Raw genomic sequence first — 20394 nt, 5'->3', positions numbered from 1 at the left:
GCAAAATAGAATTTTTAGGAAACAGTATTTTTGAATTCTCCCATTATGATTTCCGTATCACATAGTGCACGACATGAAATTTCGTCTTGTTCCTTTCAGGTTTTTTATTTGTTTGTTTGTTAAATTTGTTGCTAATTTGTCGGTTTATTTTGTTGCACGAAAGAAATTTGTAGTTTAGCTCATTAGAAGGAAATGGTACAGGACAGTTGTCAAATTTTCTTGGTTGGAAATTTTCCTGGAAAATTAGAAGACCTTCAAAGTAGCTTCGACATACGATATTTTTTAAAATCGTATGTCGATTTTAATAAATATCGTTTATGTCGTAATAAATAATCGTATGTCGTATGTCAATTATCCCTGATATTGAAAAACTTTCGTCTCCCGTCCTGTGATGAAATTCTAACGGTGATTTTTATTTTTCAGTTCCTTGAAGTTGGTGTACATATTTTCTGTTAATCCATATCTGGGTCCAATTCAAGTTTCTCTTAGTCGTATGGTGATGGATATCTTAAAATTCTTCTTTTTATACATTTTGGTGCTCTTTGCCTTTTCTTGTGGTAAGTCGTCGTTTTCACTCTTAAATTTGTCCCCCTCCATCAGCGTGTCAGCGTTATGTATTTTCAATAAGTAATCTGAATGTATTTGGTCCTCAACTTTTGATTTGATATTTGTGATTATAGCAGATATTTTTGTGATTGAATGAAGCGGACAGAACTTTCACGCAGAGCAGATATTTTGTGAATCGGAAGAAGGTGGAAAAGATTTTTGCTTTGTCAGTTACAATTAAAATCTTCCTGTAAAGCATAAAACCCTGTCTTCATTATGGCTTTTTAGGTGAAGTTGACCAAGTAAAAAAAGCTTTTTGTTCGTCAAAAACACACTTTTCTGAAAAAAAACAACACTTTAAATGCGTCGGATTTGCCTTTTTGAGCTTAAAAAGTACCAATAAAGACTAAGGCTGCCTGAAAAAGTAAAAATCACGGGCATAATGTCTGATAAAGTCTCAATGAAGATGCGGCCTAACATAAAGAATATGAGTAAGAACGACAGCGCTGTAAAAATTGGCTAGTAAAGACGGTTGAAACGGTGTCTTGGCAATTGTGCTCATTTGCCACAGTAATTGTGTTCATTTGCCACAGTAATCTGTGGCGAGATAAAATTTTCTATTACTAAGACAGCTTCTTACGAGAAGGTTTCGGTTTCAAATCTGCTAAGACCATTAAAAATATTTAAGCAGATCACTTCATGTGAGATGTGTATAGTCTTTTATTTGAAATTTGCGCATTGTTCTATTAATGGCTTAAGATTTTGGCTTTAAACAAATAAACACGCATCCGTGATCTGTCTTCTGTGAAAAAGTACAAAATTCCACATTTTTGCAGATAGGAGGTTGAAACCATAAAAAGTAGGGTTTTCTGATACACTGAATCTGATGGTCTGATTTTCCTTAATTTTCTGATACTTTTAGGGAGTGTTTCCCCTTTTTTCAAAAATCAGGGGTAGTATTCCTGTGTGAAGTTTGAGCGCAGCCCTATCCCCTACTCTTTTCTTCTATAGTAGTTTAAGATCATGAAGAATGTCTAGCGGTGATTCCACCAATGCTGCCATCCACACAACCCAACTAATAGATGGCGTTACTGTTAACAACAGATATAGATGGTGACTTGTTTAATTTTCCAACTACACATTCTCTTAGATTCTAAGCAGCTTTTTACATCGATTTCACGAAATTTATGTCTCATGTATGAATTGAACGTGACATCCCTCATTTCCTATAATAAAAGAATGACGTTACTTGACTGAGCCAACAAGTTGCTGATGATATTATGTTCTTAGGAATACATTCTAGGCAATCAACGTATTGCTTCTGGGACGCTGGCGATCTAATATTGAGGCTCACAATATCATAACAAGCTATTTACGCAATCGATTTCTCAATTGGTATTTTTGGTAAGTGTTATCAGCAATCTGTTTCCTGGCACATTTTTTTTGTGTCATTCCCAGAAAATGCATATCACAATGATTTGAGATGCTTACTGGACAGATAAATTCTATTGATTGTTAATAAAACTTGTGTAGGTATCCCAAAATTGTTATAAACACAACCGGTCAGGTACGATTTTTGTAATGTAATGGACCGAAGCACATCGGTTTTTCATTACCAGGACTTGCAAATGAGTTCGGGTTTCAACATTCCCACCCAGGAACCCGAGTCTCCCTTCAGATTTCCAGGTCCCCAAGAAGGGCCCCAAATCCCCCTCTAAGGCCAAAATCTCCCAATTTTTTGTCCCGTCCCCAATTTTCTTATAAATATGTCGAGAACCTCCAACAGGTTGACTCTAATTCGGCGTTGTGGAGGGACATACATTTCACTAATAAGAGAAACTTTTCACTTATAATTGTCAATTTGGCAATTATAATTCCGAAAAGGCAAGGTAGAACCTACAACAGTTTGACTCTAGTTCAGCATTGTCGAGTGACATGCATGAGAGGAAAATTTTCAAGCATAGTTGACAATTTTCAAGTAAACTATTGTCAACTAGCGTGTGTTCCCCGGGAAGACCCTCCAACGAGGTTGACTCTAGTTTGGCATTGTGTACTGATATGCATGCGCGGAGAGGTGTAGCATAAATGGGAGACAGTAACAACGGCAATCAAAGGGGTAAAATTAACCTTGACATGATGCCCACTTAATTGGACAATCTGTCTTGGCTTTTTCTACAATTGGCCATGACTTCGACTTTTCCCACAACTATTCCCTTTTTTTAATTCATAATCAAAATTTTTTTTTATAAATATGTTTATAAATATGTGTAGAAAGCCTCTCAAATTCACAAGAATAAGGGTATACCCTAAGAATCCAGAGCAGACCAGAGACATCAAGACAAAATTGTAGAAAACATGACCGGTCCACAGAAATCCAGAATAATCCTATCGAAATCTTAATCAGTGCATAGAAATTCAGGAAAAGTCATAGAAATCATAAACAATGCATAGAAATTCAGACGAATTCATAAAAATCAGGGTCAACCCTAGATACCCAGACCAAAACATGGAAACCAAGACCAGACCATAGAAATCAAGAGCAATCTGTAGAAATCATGGCCAGCCTATAAAAATTTTAACAAATACATAGAAATCCAACCAAATTCTTAAAAATCAGGGTCAACCCCAAAAATACAGACCAAGCCAAAGACACCAAGGCAAAACTGTAGAAATCATGACTGGTTCATACAAATACAGAAAAATCCCATAGAAATCTATTACCGATGCATAGAAATGCAGGGTAATTCATAGAAATCATAACCAGCGCATAGAAATCCAGTCAAACTCATAAAAACCAGGGTCAACCCTAGAAATCCAGACCAAACCATAAAAATCAAGACCAAACCATAGAAATCAAAACCAAACTATGGAAATCATAGCCAGCCTCAAAAATCATGACCAATACAAGGAAATCCTGACGATTTCATAAAAATCGAGACCAAACAGTGGCCTTAGAAATTAAGGCCATCCACTTGAAATCCAGAAAAATTTATAAAAACCAAGACCAAACTGTAGAAATAAGGGGCAATCCTATAAATCCTGACCAAACCATAGATATCAAGACCAAACTGTACAAATCTAAGCCAACCTTTAAAAACCCTGACCAATATATAGAAATACCGACGAATTCATAAAAAACATAATCAATACATAAAAATCTGGAAGAGCTCATAAAAATCATAAGTAATGCATAGAAATCCACATAACTTCCTAAAAATCTGTGCTAAACAAAAAAATACAAACCAAACCAGAGACATCAAGACAATACTGTAGAAAACATGAACGGTCCATAGAAATCCAGAAAAACCATAAAATCATAATCAATGCAAAGAAATTCAGGGGAATTCATATATATCATAACAAATGCAAAGGAATCCAGTCAAATTCACAAAATCAGGACCAACCCTAGAAATCTAGACCAAACCCTAGAAATCAAGACGAATCTATGGAAATCAAAACCAAACTTTAGAAATCATGGACAACCTCTAAAAACTTATGACCAATACATAGAAATCACGATAAGTTCATAAAATTAAGACCAAACTGTAGAAATCAAGGCCCTCTTCTTAAAATACGGAAAAATTCATATGAATTAAAAAAATCATCGGTGGAATGGAGTGTTTGAGGGGGACTCGGGTCCTGCAGGGGGACCTGGTGACCTGGAGGGTGATCCGGGGCCCTGGATGGGAATGTTGGGATCCAAACTCATGCACATGCCCTGATAATGGAAAACCAATGGGCTCAGGACCATTACATTTCAGAAATAATACCTGGCCATATATGGTCATTACAACTTTTGGAGATCGAAAAAGGTTTCATTAAGCATCAATAGAACATGTCTAATCAGTTTGTATCTCAAATCACCGTGGTATGTATATTCTTGGAATGATGCCAAAAAACGTGCCCAGAAACAGATCACTGATAAAGCTTACCAAAAATATAGTTGAGAAATTGATTGCTCAAACAACTTGTTATGATCTTTCGGTGCGTTGGCCAGTTGGCCAGCGTCCCAGAAACAATACATTGATTGCCTAGAATTTATTCCTAAGAACATTATATCATTAAGGACTTGTTGGCTCAGTTGAGTAACACATCATCCTTTTACTATAGGAAATCATGGGTCTCACTGTCGATTCATTCATCAGACATAAATTTCGCAAAATCAACATAAAAGCTGCTTAGAAGCTTAAAAAATGTGTCGTTAGAATTGAATGCATGTCACCATCTATATCTGCAGTTAACTGTAACGCTATCTATGACTTTGGTTATGAAGATGGCAGTATTGATGGAATAGCCGTTAAACCTCCTTCATTATGTTAAACCACTATGAAGAAAAGAGTAGGGGATAAGGCTGTGCTTAAACTGCATACAGGGATACTACTGTCAGGCAAATTTTCTCATCCTTGTAGCCTTTAATCGGTAAGACTAAACTTAATGAAACTTCTATATTTAAAATCAGCTTAATAAGTCACATCTTTTGATATATCGATTGGTATCAAAATCCCGTTTTTTCGAGCTTCGGTTACTATTAAGCTGGGTTGTTCCTTAGTTACAGTTCATTACCACGAACTGTTTGAATATGCACAGTATTCACCAACCATAATCGCTCACATTCCTCCCACGAGCTGAACCACCACTTAGTAGAATGAGAAGTTTAGACAAGTGTAGAGTTTTCAAACCGACTATTTACTGAAGTCCCACGAACTTTCTTTAAGAAATTTTATTTCATTTTTTTTTTTAAGCCGATGGGGTAACATGATAATATTCCACACAATATGTGTTCAAGAGAAGAAAAATATCCGATTCAGTCAGAGTCACGTGTGAAATAAGCTGATGAAGGAAATGTGAACTTACGCAAAGATTAGGCAATTTATGGACAAAAAGAGACGTACATTGATCTCAGAATAATCCTTTTAGAGCTTGTGTTGATGTGACTTCGAAGTTTTGTATTTGTCAGTTGTTGGCTAATCAGTAAAAATTGAAATAATACTGGCCTGTAATGGGGAGACGACTTAGTGGGTGTTGTTGGGTTTAGATTACCAACATGGGGCGTCCTTAGGCTGTATGTGTTCTGAGGATTCTCTTGAAAGAGAAGTCTTCTTGAGTCTTCATTAAATACAAATATTTCTAATTGACAAAGCGTTTCTAAAATGTAGAAAATGAGACTGTGCTCCCCTATCCCTAGGAATTGGAATCATATAACAGTATAAAACGGTTACTTCTCTCTCCTTCCTTCTCTCTCTCTTCCCCTCCCCCTCTATCTCTCTCTCTCCCTACCTCTCTTTCTTTTTCTTTTTCTCTGTCTAGATATCTATTTCTTTCTCTCTCCGTCTCGCTTTCGCTCTGTCTCGGTATACGTCAGTGTTTCCACTTTTTTATTTTCTAAATCCCTAATAAAGAACTGGAAAAATCCCTAGAAATCCCCATCTTCAGCACCAAAATCCCTAAGAACCACCCATTTTCTAATTACTGCCTAAACCGCTTCTCCCTATCTCATTTTACCAGTACCAGTGAAAGGTAGCATATTTTGGCTTCTTAGATTGAATACTAGCTATCAGTACCATGATAGAATCTCTGGTCATGTCGTTTGAAATGCTTTTTAATCATCAACTAAATACAAATTGCTTCAAATAATATCAAGCAAATAGAAAAGAAAATGCAATGCTGTAATGTAGATTACAGTACAAGATGTTCAATATCGTTCAATCGTAACTTGTAAAACGTAATCAGACATTATCTTCCTCTGATATGCCTTCACCATTTTTCGTATGGTGGCTGAAGCTTTCACCCTTCTCATGTGGTGAAGTAAGTGATCGTCTTCACATTCTACACTATCTTGAGCCCTTTTCATTCTATATTTTGTTTTTAGAATCCCCGCGAAGTTTCTGTTATCGGTTTATTCTGACGGTCAGTTTTTATTGCTTTTACAGCGCTGAAAAACCTCTCGACATTGACATTTGAAATAGAAGGATGAAAATAAATAACACTGCTGGTTTCAGGTTAGGATACAAATTCATTCCGGTAGCAATTTTTTGCCAATACCAAACACCATTAGGTTGCGGCATCCATTTTTTTGGCGTTTTCAATTTCGATGAGGCTCCGCCTCCTCCATTCCTGCTTGGTTTTGGCTCCATCCCATGGGACCTATCCATGCTTCCTAACAAAAGGTAGCAGAGAGGCAAGCTGAAGTGATTGGGCTGACACTGGGTCAACTATTTCAGCATATTTGTAAATGCGTCTTCGAAACGGAACCTTTTCTGTATCTGCTCTACTGCTTTGATATAGAACGCCTGTGCAACTTCGAGAATTTTTTTTGATTGAATCAGGAGCTACGGCGGTATCTGACGTTAACGTCGAGAGAGAGTAGTGTCCGTTTGGACCCAAGTAAACGCTTTCAAGAGGAAGTTAAAACTTCCGATTGTTCACAGCAATTTCAAAAGCACTAGTTGATTCCACATAGTCCTTGTGCAGGAAGTTTAGAAACAATTCTTTGATCAGAGACTCAGTCTCTTGTTTAAGGCGATAAAACAGTGGCCAGTCAGCCTGAAAAGCTACATTGAAGTCCATGAACAGGCCCAATGCAAATGCAAAAACTCAAAATGACATTCCATAAACGGGTTCAGATTTGTGTAGACAACCTCGTATAGCCTTGTTGGATCCTCAACTAGTAGAACTCTGTAGTAGGCGCTTAGAGTATCCCACTGCTCCAGTATCTTGTCAACAACAGCTTTGACTGAAAGCCACCTGATCTGTCCAGCCTAGAGAATCCTGTGCATTTCAACTTGATATAATTTTTGGAACTCAATAAAAGGATGATGCCTCTTAGCAGTATGTGTAAAGTGGCTATAGATGGATCGACAGATATCTTCCATGGATTTTGGTAATTTCTTATATGCGTAAGAAACAACTAGATGGACCATATGGCAAGAGCACTTTACAATCACTACCCATGGGAATTCTTGTATGATCATGGATGAAACACTTTCATGAGCTCCCATCATGGAGTTAGTGGTATCAGAACAGAACCCTTTGAAATTAGCAGGAGGAAGTTTGTGTATTTCAACTATGCACTTCTTTAGCTCCTCAAATATAGACTTGGCTGAAGAATCAGGGCACTCAATTAAGTCAAGTATGTCAATTTCAAATGAAAGTTCATCATTGCAAAATATAACTTCTACTGCTAGAAGTTTTTTGGTTGATACATCAGTTGATTCTCCAATAATGACAGAGAAGCAGCGATTCTACAGGGTTTCAGTCAAACGTTCTCCATAGAAGCCACTTAGTCCTGTTCGTATAATTGGTAGATTTTTGATTCTTGAGGTGGACGTTGTCAACTACCTGCTTTGAAGGTAATGATTAAAAATCTACCAGAGGCTCAACCTGCTTTGAAGGTAATGATTTTTAAAAATCTACCAGAGGCTCAACCTTTGAAATAACTAGATCATGCTCCACCAAAAAACTGCAGATCCGGGTCTCTAGACGCTTTGTTTGATCAGTGAATTCAGCTTGCAAAAACTGATCAAGAGTATTTTCTGATGCTGATGCATCAGCATAAGACTTTGATAGGTACTTCTTTGTCTTTGCATGTTTTACTAGTTCTGACTTGCCACTCTTTCCCAACTTGAGGTCAGTATTACAAACTGCACAGTATCCAAGGTATGAGCTTTTTTTCAGCCACGCCTTCAGTTGTGGGTCAGTCAGCCAAGAATCGACAAATTTTTGACAGTACTGTGTACTAGCACCATGTACAGGTTCAGCCTTTTTCTGTTTCTCTTTAGGTGAGATTTTATAGATCGAGGTCGGTGGCAACAATCACTACTGTAGGCTACACTGCTAAAACTACAAACTTCATACAACTAATTCTCAAGAACTTTTCATCAAGATGAAGCTGAAGCAGTCGCAAATATTACTTTTGCAATTTAATTTACAAAAAAAAAGGTTAGCATGTTTACTGTCATTTAACCACTCATGAAACAAAAGTATTCTAGCATAATAGAGGAGGGCAAAATCATCAGACTAGCCAGGGCATGCCTAAGTGTCCATTGTTAAATGATTAGTGCAGCAGATTGTGTCAGGCGAGTAGAGGTACATTGCTTATGCTAATGTCACCTAACATTGAATGGTAGCCAATGAAATAACTAGAATCTATACAACTTTTACACGGCAAATTCTGCTACAAAATACTTTATTTGTTGCATAACCCATTTAAAAAAAAACTGATTTATAATGAAACAGTAAGTTTAAGACCAATGTTATAAAGGTTGAGACCAATGTTTAAAAACTGAGACCAATGTTTTAAGCCTTGTTTATACCCCAAAACTAGAAATATTTTGGTCATTTTCAAGAGCTCAAATTGTGCTTAAATTTGAATTTGCGACATAAGTGATAATTATATTCGTAAAGAACTTAAAAAAAGGCATCGAGTGGTATGATCACTTTATTTGTAAGTCAAAAATATGAACAACAAAAATTTACCAATTCAAAATCTTTCAATCATCCCAAAATCTTTGTGCTGTTAAAAATGTTTAAGTAACTGAAGAAGTAATGATTCTAAGTTCAATTCGCAAGGACACAGATCCTGAATCGAATGATCCTGCTTCTCTGATCAAGAACATGATGATGATGAACAAATTAAAGGAAAACCCGTAAAAATTCCCTAAAAGTCTATGGGAGAGGAAAAATCCCTAGAAAATCCCAAGATCACTAAAAAAATCTTGCCCCTAAAAGACTTAAAAAATCCCCATTTTAGGGGGGAAATCCCCATAGTGGAAACACTGGTATACGTAGTTAATAACTGTTTTCCAATCTTTTAGGTTTAAATCAACTTCTTTGGTATTATGCCGACCTTGAGAAAAAGGTGTGCCTTGAGAGTCGACCAACCACCGGGAATAGAATTGATCAAGATGCGTGCGTAGTCTGGAGACGGTTTTCCAAGTAAGTTTTAACACTTTCTATCAACGATATATATATATATATATATATATATATATATATGCGTCTAAATATACTAAATGCTTCATAAATTATAACCAGTTCCATTCTGTTGTTCTTGGCCAAGTTACCAAGGGTCTCTTTACCTGCATGCGTGTTGCACTTTTTGCCTCTATATCTGATAGACTATCTATTCAAGTATTTAATTTAAAAGAAAGTCACCGTTTAGTAGATTCTGCTAGTCTGTGAAGCCAATATGCAAATTAGATTCTTATGGTGATTCTAGTGTGATGGAGATACTAATTCTGCCATTGGGGCAGTTTGCATATTGGAGGCCACAAGTGTTGCAAGATCGGCATGCGTGCAGGTTTGCGTAAATTATGACGCTCTATGACCCCGCTTATATATCGCCGTGCCCAAAACGAAAGGATGGTTCTGACATTTTGTAGTTTTGCAATAGAGCGAAAATGAGGTGATGGGGCGAAAACGAGGTTATAATGAGAAAAGTGTGCTATGTATTTTTTATTTTTATTATTTTTTTTTTTTTTTAGCTGAAGGCAGGGACGTGCATAAGATTTTCTATAGGAAAAGGGGGGAGTGTAAAGCTTTTGGTAGAGGAAATTATTTGAAAAAATGTAAAGACAGCAAGATATACGTAAGAAACGCGCACTTAAGGTAAAAAAAAGTATGAAGTTGACCTGGCTGAATCAGCCAAATAGAAACGCAACCCAAGAGTTTTCACCCTTGAAGTCCGATGAAAGAAAATAATGACGAAGACCACACTGCCTTTCCATAATACAACAACAAAAGAGAGAATAATGAGGCCTTTTTTCCCAAGACAGTGAACCACCAAAACCTATTTGAATATTTCGGCCCTATATCTGAGGGCCGTCTTCAGCAAAGAAAAAATAAAAACAATAAATCATATTTTTGAAAATCCAAACCATTATGTTCTATTTGACGAAACGATTCTAATTAGCAATGACCTAGGAATCAAACAAACTGTCCGCGAGGCAATCGAAATCAAACGAAACTTAAATAATAATACATCCCTAAATAGAGACTTGGGTGAATACACTCTCAACCCTATGTACACAAAATTAATTATAGAAAATAATCTAATTCAAAATAAAACAAAAATAGGAACGAACAAAAACAAGCCCAATCCCAAAAGAACTATCAGATTAGCTGCAGAGAAGGCAAATATCAAACAGTTCGTGGTAACGAACTGTAGTAAGGAGCGACCCGGCTCAATAGTAAACGAAACTCTAAAAAAAGGAATTTCGATGCTAAAATATATATCAAAAGAATCAGATTTTTATGCTGATTTCAAATATATAAGTTTTATAAAATTCAGTCTTTGTCATCAAAAGTTACGAGCCTGAGAAAATTTGCCTTATTTTAGAAAATAGGGGGAAACACCCCCTAAAAGTCATCGAATCGTAACGAAAATCATACCATCGCATTCAGCGTATCAGAGAACCCTATAGAAAAAATTTCAAGGTCCAATCTAAAAAAATGTGGGATTTCGTATTTTTTGCCAGAAGATTAATCACGGGTGCGTGTTTATTTGTTTGTTTTTTTTTTTTGTTTTTTTTTCCCAGGGGTCATCGTATCGACCAAGTGGTCCTAGAGTGTTGCAAGAGGGCTCATTCTAACGAAAATGAAAAGTTCTAGTGCCCTTTTTAAGTGACCGAAAAAATTGGAGGGCACCTAGGCCCCCTCCCACGTTCATTTTTTCCCAAAGTCAACGGATCAAAATTTTGAGATAGCCATTTTGTTCCGCATAGTCGAAAACCATAATAACTATGTCTTTGGGGATGACTTACCACCCACAGTCCCTGGGGGAGGGGCTGCAAGTTACTAACTTTGACCAATGTTTACATACAGTAATGGTTATTGGGAAGTGTACCGACGTTTTCAGGGTTTTTTTTGTTTGGGTGTGGGGTTCAGGGGAGGGAGCTATATGGGAGGATCTTTCCTTGGAGGAATATTTCATGGGGGAAGAGAAATTCAATGAAAAGGGCGTAGGATTTTCTAGCATTACTATTAAAAAAAAAACAATGAAAATATAAACATGAAAAAGTTTTTCAATTGAAAGTAAGGAGAAGCATTAAAACTTAAAACGAAAAGAGATTATTACGCATATGAGGGGTTCTAAAAATACTTTAGCATAAAGAGCGAGGTATTTAGAAGGAGATTCGCTCTTTATGCTAAATTATTTTTAGTAATTTCAACTATTTATTCTACGGCCTTTCTGATTCAGGGGTCATTCTTAAAGAATTGGGACAAAACTTAAGATTTAGTGTGAAGAGCGAGGTATTAACGAGGGGACAAACCCCCTCATATATATAATCAAAAATATAAGAATATAAAAGTTTGTTACGTAAGTTAATTCTTAAGTTACGTATATTTTTTACTAATAAAACGTTCGTTAAAAATTAAAAGTTCTAGTTGCCTTTATAAGTAACCGAAAAATTGGGGGGCAACTAGGCCTCCTTCCCCACCCCTTATTTCTCAAAATCGTCTGATCAAAACTAAGAGAAAGCCATTTAGCCAAAAAAGAATTAATATGCAAATTTCATTTTAATAATTTATGTACGGAGAGCCAAAATCAGACATGCATTAATTCAAAAACTTTCAGAAATTAAATAAAAAAACTAGTTTTTTGAAATGAAAGTAAGGAGCGACATTAAAACTTAAAACGAACAGAAATTACTCCTTATATGAAAGGGGCTTTTCCTCCTCGACACCCCGCTCCTTGCGCTAAAGTTTGATTCTTTCTCGCAACTCTACTTTTTAAAACAATAAAAAACTTTAGCGTAAAGAGCAGGGTGTCGACAGAGATTATTACGCATATGAGGGGTTCTAAAAATACTTTAGCATAAAGAGCGAGGTATTTAGAAGGAGATAAATACTTCGCTCTTTATGCTAAATTATTTTTATTAATTTCAACTATTTATTCTACGGCCTTTCTGATTCAGGGGTCATTCTTAAAGAATTGGGACAAAACTTAAGATTTAGTGTGAAGAGCGAGGTATTAACGAGGGGACAAACCCCCTCATATATATAATCAAAAATATAAGAATATAAAAGTCTGTTACGTAAGTTAATTCTTAAGTTACGTATATTTTTTACTAATAAAAACGTTCGTTAAAAATTAAACGTTCTAGTTGCCTTTATAAGTAACCGAAAAATTGGAGGGCAACTAGGCCTCCTTCCCCACCCCTTATTTCTCAAAATCGTCTGATCAAAACTAAGAGAAAGCCATTTAGCCAAAAAAAGAATTAATATGCAAATTTCATTTTAATAATTTATGTACGGAGAGTCAAAATCAGACATGCATTAATTCAAAAACTTTCAGAAATTAAATAAAAAAAACTTTGAAATGAAAGTAAGGAGCGACATTAGAACTTAAAACGAACAGAAATTACTCCTTATATGAAAGGGGCTTTTCCTCCTCGACACCCCGCTCCTTGCGCTAAAGTTTGATTCTTTCTCACAACTCTACTTTTTAAAACAATAAAAAAATTTAGCGTAAAGAGCGGGGTGTCGAGGAAGAAAAGCCCCTTTCATATAAGGAGTAATTTCAGTTCGCTTTAAGTTCTAATGTCGCTCCTTACTTTCATTTCAAAAAACTTGTTTTTTTATTTAATCGCAATAGCTTCTGTTTAGTAGAGAATTACATTTGGAACTCAGTATTTTGACTGACAAAGATCCGAAATTCAGGTTATGTGCAATGTTGTTGGGACCCATGGTTGTATAAATTAACATTTTTTTAAACCAAAAGACCCAAGAAGTTCAAGTACCGACAACTACAAGCTCGACCTGGGACAAACTAAGGAAGTTCATTTAAATTATATTATAATCCTAGAAAAAGGTACCAATGATCTTTCAAGGTATAAAATGTAGCATAGGAATTTACAATTATATTATTTCACGTTTTCTGTTTTTGTATTACTTTAAACTTAGCCATTTTACATAGCGAAAATTGACGATTTGAGTTAGTTTATAAATCTAACAATTCTATAATACGTATACTATAACAATTTTATAAGTTTGATGGTGTCTCAAAGATTACACTTGGTTATAATAAGAACAAAAATCCCTTTTAAACTCTTTTTTTCAGCCTCTTTGAAACGATGCAGACTTTATTCTGGGCAGCATTTGGCTTAATCGATCTAGAAAACTTTGAACTAGCTGGAATCAAAGGATTCACGCGTTTTTGGGGCCTTCTAATGTTTGGTTCCTATTCAGTGATCAACGTTGTTGTACTACTCAATCTTTTAATAGCCATGATGAATCACTCGTATCAATCAATTTCGGTAAGATCTGTAAGTGAATCCCCTTTGCTTTCTTAATTTTAAATTCACCTAACATTCGTTTTTTCTCAACCTACCCCTAGCCTTGTTTAACCTTCAATGTCGAATGTGATAACGCATGACGTATTCGAATACGGAGATGAAGTGGGACCAGTAGAACATAAAAAAAACGCTTGACTCTTTACTTTTTTCATCTATTTTCCGTCAATCACTGTGAACTAAGTTAACATTGTTACTGCAACAAATTGCTTGACATTGATCACGGATCACGATGAATGTTGCAGTCCCTTGATCGCGTGACATGCGTTAGTTAATTTTAATGTTTCGCTTGTTCCATTTGTTTAGTTTTTTTGTGTACCCCTTTACTAGTTACGTAACAAGAGAGAAATCTTGGGTGTTTAGACTTTCACCCTAAATGTGGTAACATTAATAGAAAAACACGCTTTTTAAACGCGTCACCATCATGAAAAGATGAAGAGGGGTCAAGTGTGGAGTAGCTGGTGCTTATTCTCAATCACTTTTTGAGACTCAGTAAAACAAAGGGGTATGTATAATTAGGACGAGAAGTATCGTGGTTTTTACAGCTTACCCGATTGATACTCAGTCTTTGTTGGTAATCCCACCGATAAAAATATCAGCCAAATTAATCAGTATGTTTACCTCCCCTCCCCCCTAAGAATTGCTTAATTTAAACCCTTGCTTCTCTCCCCTCTTTGCGCCAGGCTCCTTTGAAATGGGTTTAAACACTCATCCAGGTCTTTTATTTGCAATAGATTTGGCGCGAACAGCTCTAAAAATAAAACGATACAAACTAATTTAAGAATAGACCAAAACATAATCCTTTATTTTAACCATATTTTATGCTTGTTTCGTGCAAAAACAACTGTTCTTATTAATTGATGTTTGATTTCTTTTTAAACTATTTAAGAATTTTTATAGCTTGTTCATATAGTATTTTTATCTTGGGAAATCCTTAACCTGCTTGAACTAGCATTATTGAGTGTAAACGCACTTAGCCTGCTTTAATCTAAATTTATGTCTAAAAGCTAAAATAAAATGTTGAAAAGATCAGTCAACTGGAGAATGTTTCCCACGAAGAAACTTAACATGTATGGGAGTGTTCGTACTTAAAGTTCTAGTATTTGCAGAAATTATACAACACCCCAGTGTTGTATAATACCCCCGCTTCGCGCGGGTAAACGAAAATTTTGTAAGAAATCCAAGCAAATTCCATAAATTTATCATTTTTAAGAAAGTTTTTAATTTAACAAATCGAAAAAATAATTTATATTTTCAATTAATGACACCAATTCAGTCTTAACATCTCTCTTAAAAGTGTTTTTCACCAAAAGACCTTTTAGTTAAGGCATTGTGGCTCTTTTATATTAAAAAAAAACTTATTCAAATTATACGTTGAAATTTTGTAATATAAGATAATGAAATTGTTTTTGTCACCTCTAAAAGGTTGTTCTTTTATTTCTTGTAATCTGATCTCTCCCTCTGTGGTACTATTTTCCTAGAATCATTGGTGCCCAGTAATGAAAATGCAGGGGCGGGGGACTAGAAGTTATTCGACTTTACTTTATGAAGTTGTACAAAAAAGATATTTTCCAAAACCTAAGGAGTCAATTGTTCCCCCTCTGCCTATGCAGGTTCTGCTGTCTAGGATTGATAATTATATTTATGTGCTACCTATTATGTACTAACTTGCAAAAAAAAATAAATTAAGAAATTCTACCATATCCAAAAGAGATTAAATACTTAAATATATCTAATACTTAAAAGATAGGATACTTTAAAACAAATTATGTTGTGGTGGCATTTTGTCAACATTTAGGAACAAATTAAAAATGTAAAACTATTTTTTCAATTTTACTCAGTTTTCTGAAGCCAGTACTATCCACACTTTTATGTTTTCCTGTTTCCAACGAATATCCACCTTATCTCTGTAATTCCAATTCTTCCCCATCCATTTTAACTTACGATAAATATATCCGTTGGGACGAGGCTGCCAGATTTCCCTTTTATTGTTCCCTTTTTTCCAAATATTTAAATTGGTATCATAATTATCCATGCTATTCCCACTTTCCTATGCTTACCCGGGTTATACAAGAAATCTAAATTTAAAGTTTTCATATTTTCTTATATTTTTTCGCCTTTCAGACCTAAAGATCAAAGCCTCGCCGTTAAAACTACGTCTGAGAAACGCATGATTCACCTCATCCTCAATAGTTCATAAGTAGTACTCACGGGTTCAATTATTCCAATTATTATTCCAATTATTCCAATAATTCCAATTATTTAAAAACGGCCCATCTTATATTTGAAAGGTAAAATTGAATGAATAAAGAGAAATATAATTCTTTCTATGTCACCAAATATGGTAGTTTTATTAATTTTTCGAACAATTTGCTGAAAGTGATGTATGGATACTCACTCTTTGCACGAAAATCGGACTTCCGTCTGCTCTGTCATATAAGAAAGTTTTAATCGCTTGCTTCTTCTGCTGTAACACCATCTCTGCTTCAAAACCTTCCTTTTTTATCCCTAATTGTCACTGCAGTTTTTTTCCATTTTATTACATCCATATGTTTTAGTTTGTTTTCTCATTCAGTTTGTTAACAGCATTCTCTTTTGTACTTTAGCATTCTACCAAAATTTAAATGAAACTTAAAAAAGATCCTTTAATTAATGAGTTTATTCATTAGTTTTCGCTTCCTTCAAAATTTCATCCTTTGAAATGCATTAAAAATTGAAGGCTTACTAAAATCTCAGAAACATCCATTGGTAATATTTAAAGCAATCTATTTTGTTTTCAATAAAGTATAAATGAATCTTTAACTTCTAGGATCAGTAAACTTTTTTCGATAGGAACATATTTCTGAAAATTTTAATATTTTAAATTCTAATATAAATATAATATATTAATATATATTGAATATATTTATATTAATATTATAGAATATGTTATATTATGTTATATTATATATTTTATATTATATTATAATATATTATATTATAGAATATAATATAATATATTATAGAATTTAATATATTTGAATTCTAATAATTTTAATATTCTAATATGGCACTAATTTTCATTATTTTTCTCCCTTCGAAATTCATTTCTTTGAAATTTGTTGACAATTTGTATTTCAACGGACGAAGTCTTTGGATTTTTCCCAACTACTCATCTTTACCCCTTGTCACAATAACATATGAACTACTTGTTATTTGCTTCTCTTACGTAATTTAACAAAAAAAAGTTTTTTAAAGTGATTGTAAGGAGCAATATTGAAACATAAAACGAACAGAAATTATATATAAGGGAGTATAAGGAGTCACCTTTATATAAGGTGACACATATATAAGGGAGTCACCTTTGTGATTTAACGGCCTTTGTGATTCAAAAGTCATTGTTAAGGAATTGGGAGTAAATTTGAACTTTAGCGTAAAGAGCGAGGTATTGACGAGGGTGTGACCACTCTCATATACGTAAAAACCTCTGTTCGTTTTAAGTTTTAATGTTGCTCCTTACTTTCAGTTGAAAAAACTTGTGTTTCATTATTTAATTTATGATCGTTTTTTGAGTAATGCTGGGAAACCCAGCTACCTCTCCATGGAAAATTCCCTTCCCCCATGAAAAATTCATCCATGGAAAGATCCTCCGATGTAGCCCCCCTCCCACCGGAAAAACTCACCCCCCGAAAACGTCTATATATTGTCCAATAACCAATACTATATCCAAACAATGGACCAAGTTCATAAATTGCAGCCCTTCTGGGGGGGGGACTGTGGGGTGGGGGGGGGGGTAAGTCATCCTCAAAGATACCGGTACCCAGCCGGTACTCAGCCGGTTACCCAGAAAAATCCGTAGGCAATTTCTATGGAAAACATTTAGTGAATGTTCATTTGCTTTTCAGAGTGCCCCTTCAGAGCCAGGTTTGACCAGTGTCATTATAGTAGCTTCCAATATTCTAATTTTGGTTTGCATACTTATCTTCCTATTCTTCCAAATGCTTTTTAATTACGAAAAAACACCCTGAGCCTTGGCTATTCTACTTTTAACATCTTAACTGCACCCACCGCCTTTACTAATAATGCTACTAAGGTAAGTGAAGCTGCCCACCTGACCTCTCCTACCAACCTGAACTCGAAAATCTCTAAAAGTTCACTCATTTAGCTCACACTTTCATCTAGGATGCTTAAATCTTCAGCATAAACTAAGTCCAGGAGAGTTTTTCCTTGAGAGAATCGAACACTTGCTCATAATCTATAAAACTGAGGACCAAATGTATTTGACAACTAAGGCACTTCTCAATTATTAAACTAAGAGTGAAAATTGGGTTGACAAATCCTCTACCTTTTCTAAAACCACACTGTTCTTCTCTTAAAACTTTGTCTACAGCATCTCTCTCTAAAAAGTATCATATTACTAAGTATCATAGTCTAAAAAGTATCATATTACTAAATAACTTGCTACCTACAGAGACAAGACTAATGCCTCGATAATTACAACACTCACTCTTATCACCTTTCTTATATAGTGGATTAATTAAGGTTTTCCTAAAATCGTTAGGTAATTCCCCTTTTTTAAAATCATATTCATCATCTTCAGTGACTTATTTCTAACGTCAGAATCACAATATTCAAGAAACCCATTTACCACACTATCAACACCTGGAGCATTATTATTTTTTATTCTTTTTTGTACTGTCGCTAATTCTCCCCCCTCCCTCAAAACAAATCTTCCTTCACATCCAAGGTATCACAAAATTTTTCACTTTCCTTTATATCTTTTCCTGCAATTGTATTTCGATTTAGCACATTCTCAAAGTTTCCACCCATCTCTCTTTAACTCTTTCCTTTTCACTAATTAGGGCTCCGTTCCTGTCTTTAACTGGGACAAGTCCGGATTGACTACTCCCGCTCAATTTATTAACATGGCAGTAAAATATTTTACTATTATGTCATCTAGCTGCATCTTCCAGATCATCGGCAATTTTATGCATTGCCTCAACTTCACCCCTCCTTAGTTCATATTTTAATTCTTTCTCCACTTTCTTTACATTCCTTTTCTTTTCATATGATCCATCATTCAGTTATTTCTTGTATAAACCCCTTCTTCTCTTTATTAAACATAAAGCTTTTTCACTAATATTCCTAGATACAGTTTTAACACCAACAGCAACTTCACAAATTGTTTTACTAAATATTATTACAACCATCCTCCACTTTGCCAAATTTTAGACTCTCAAATTTAGTATTCAACTGTTCCTGGAAAGTTTCTCTCAAATTCTCATCCTGGAGTCTACCATCATTAGGGTTATCTTGTGTACTGAAACCGATGGTTTATTTTCATTAAGATCACTTGATGTTTAGGGGGTGTTTCCCCCCCTTTTTTTTAAAAACTGGACAAATATTCTCAGGCTAGTAACTTTTGAAGGGTGCAGCTAAATCTGATGAAGTTTACACATTTTGAATAAGCATCAAAATTCTGTTCATTTTATGTATCTATTGTTATCAATACTCTGTTTCTTACAGCTTTTGCTACTATGGGGCTGCATCGCTTCTTACTTACAGCTCGTTACCACGAACTGTTTGATTTTAACTGAAAGTTTTGGATTTCAGATAGATCAATTGGTAGCATTTAAAGTGAAAAAAAATATGTTTTACAGTAAACCAAAAGTGAAACATTAGCCTTCATGGATGTTTGGGGAGGTGGTACTTCGCTCTCTTTTATAATTTTGATTCGTTTGGGCTACATTTTCATTGATTTGTTTTTCACTTTAGGCTTAGTTTCTTGCTTCATAGATGTATTTGTTTTGTGTATTTGCAAATGCAAAAAAAAAAATGTGGATTTGCTTTTAGTGACTAATGTTTGTCTTAGGTTTGATTCCGTAATATGAATTAGCTTTTGCGCACTTTAATTTTAATATCACTATTTAATTTTCGTTGAAAATATTATCTTTTATGTACAATACTAGCAGCTTTGGTAATACAGACGTTGACATTGGTTTGAAAAGCTGGAAGTTTAGGTTTTCTCTAATTTTTCCTAACTTTGAGAAGTTGAGGACAACTTGCTAGAAATTTTCTGGATGAATTGTCTAACCTTATTCATATTATAACATACTCACAAATTCAGCTGTACAAAAAGAAGGTTCTGTCCCACTTTGGTGGTCAATAGTTAAAAAGTTGGGGGGGATGGATCAAGCTTTGTGGATGAAGGATGATTGGTAATCAAGAAGAAAATGTTTTGGTAATCCAGCTCAGGCTAAGCGATCAACCTTTAACAGAGAGGGAAGAGTTTGTTGTTTGGAAGAGGGCTGGGCAAAGACTTAAATGATGTGGGAGCTTAATGAGAGGAGAAAAACTGATGCTCAGAATCCGATGATCAAATCGGATCAATCAGATCAGATGAAGGGAGAAGGAGCTTTTTTTGGTCTCACGGTGTGGTGAGCTTTAATTTGTATTGTTTGTAGTTCTTTTTACGTAATAGCCAATTGGTAAATTCGATAGATTCCCAAGTTTTGAAGAGGTGTAAAAGCCTTGTATTTTTCATTTGTCCTTTTTTCTTCCGGATGTCTCAGATTTC

The 20394-nt window shown here is 35.0% G+C and overlaps 1 protein-coding gene across 5 annotated transcripts in view; it reads left to right on the top strand.

Moving 5' to 3' along the window:
* The window catches only part of LOC136041233 (transient receptor potential-gamma protein-like), a 239030-nt gene that overhangs the window by 206965 nt on the left and 11671 nt on the right, over window positions 1-20394 (top strand). For 4 of the 5 annotated variants that reach the window (XM_065725825.1, XM_065725822.1, XM_065725826.1 and 1 more), the window contains exons 13-15: window positions 424-557; window positions 9360-9480; window positions 13607-13811. In XM_065725825.1, coding sequence (XP_065581897.1) covers window positions 424-557; window positions 9360-9480; window positions 13607-13811 — 460 coding nt within the window. The remainder of the gene's footprint in view (window positions 1-423; window positions 558-9359; window positions 9481-13606; window positions 13812-20394) is intronic. The other variant, XM_065725827.1, reaches the window with a different exon arrangement.

The sequence above is a fragment of the Artemia franciscana genome, unplaced genomic scaffold, assembly GCF_032884065.1.
Source record: "Artemia franciscana unplaced genomic scaffold, ASM3288406v1 PGA_scaffold_1180, whole genome shotgun sequence".
In the NCBI taxonomy this organism is placed as follows: Eukaryota; Metazoa; Arthropoda; class Branchiopoda; order Anostraca; family Artemiidae; genus Artemia; species Artemia franciscana.
Note: the sequence above shows the minus strand (reverse complement) of the source record. Positions and strands in the feature narration are given on the sequence as shown.